The following is a 487-nucleotide window of genomic DNA, read 5'->3' as shown; positions in this document are numbered from 1 at the left end:
GGAAAAAGGTGGTCACACGAGTTTTACATGAAAAGAAAAGAAGCCTCTCAGCATATGCTGACTTGTTCTTCAGCATCAGATGAACATGGTTTGGAAGCAAGCCAGCAGAAAAGAAGAGAAACTGTTGGTGATGAATATGGTCGTGTGAAGCGCTTTTAGGGAAAGATGTATTGGATATTTCTGTTTAGTGTGATGTTAAGGTAGTGACTAAAGAGTAGGATATCAAATTATGAGCCAAAGAAAAAAATCATAGCTGGTGTTTGTACTATACATATACTATGAATAGCCTGTTCCTGAATCTAGAAATTTGTAGATAAGATGTAGGAAGCATAAGGAAGTTCTTAAAACTATCACCAAATGCTTGTCTTGAAATCATATATCCATTTTAGTGGCTTAAATAGTTTTAGATTAAAATCAGTCTAGGAGTACTGGTAATGCCATGCGCATTTTAGGATCAAGATTGTTATCTAGAAAAAATACCCCCCCT

General features: G+C 35.7%; 1 protein-coding gene across 1 annotated transcript in view; it reads left to right on the top strand.

Annotated features, from left to right (window-relative positions):
* The first annotated feature begins 27 nt into the window (after positions 1-27).
* Positions 28-487, top strand: part of LOC119588296 (keratin, type I cytoskeletal 9-like) — a 3,755-nt gene continuing 3,295 nt past the window's right edge. The window contains exon 1 of the mRNA XM_037936989.1: positions 28-142. Within this exon, the coding sequence (XP_037792917.1) occupies positions 28-142 (115 nt within the window). The remainder of the gene's footprint in view (positions 143-487) is intronic.

Source organism: Penaeus monodon, chromosome 23 (genome assembly GCF_015228065.2).
Source record: "Penaeus monodon isolate SGIC_2016 chromosome 23, NSTDA_Pmon_1, whole genome shotgun sequence".
Taxonomy (NCBI): Eukaryota; Metazoa; Arthropoda; class Malacostraca; order Decapoda; family Penaeidae; genus Penaeus; species Penaeus monodon.
The sequence above is the reverse complement of the archived record's forward strand: the minus strand, read 5'-3'. Positions and strand labels throughout refer to the sequence as shown.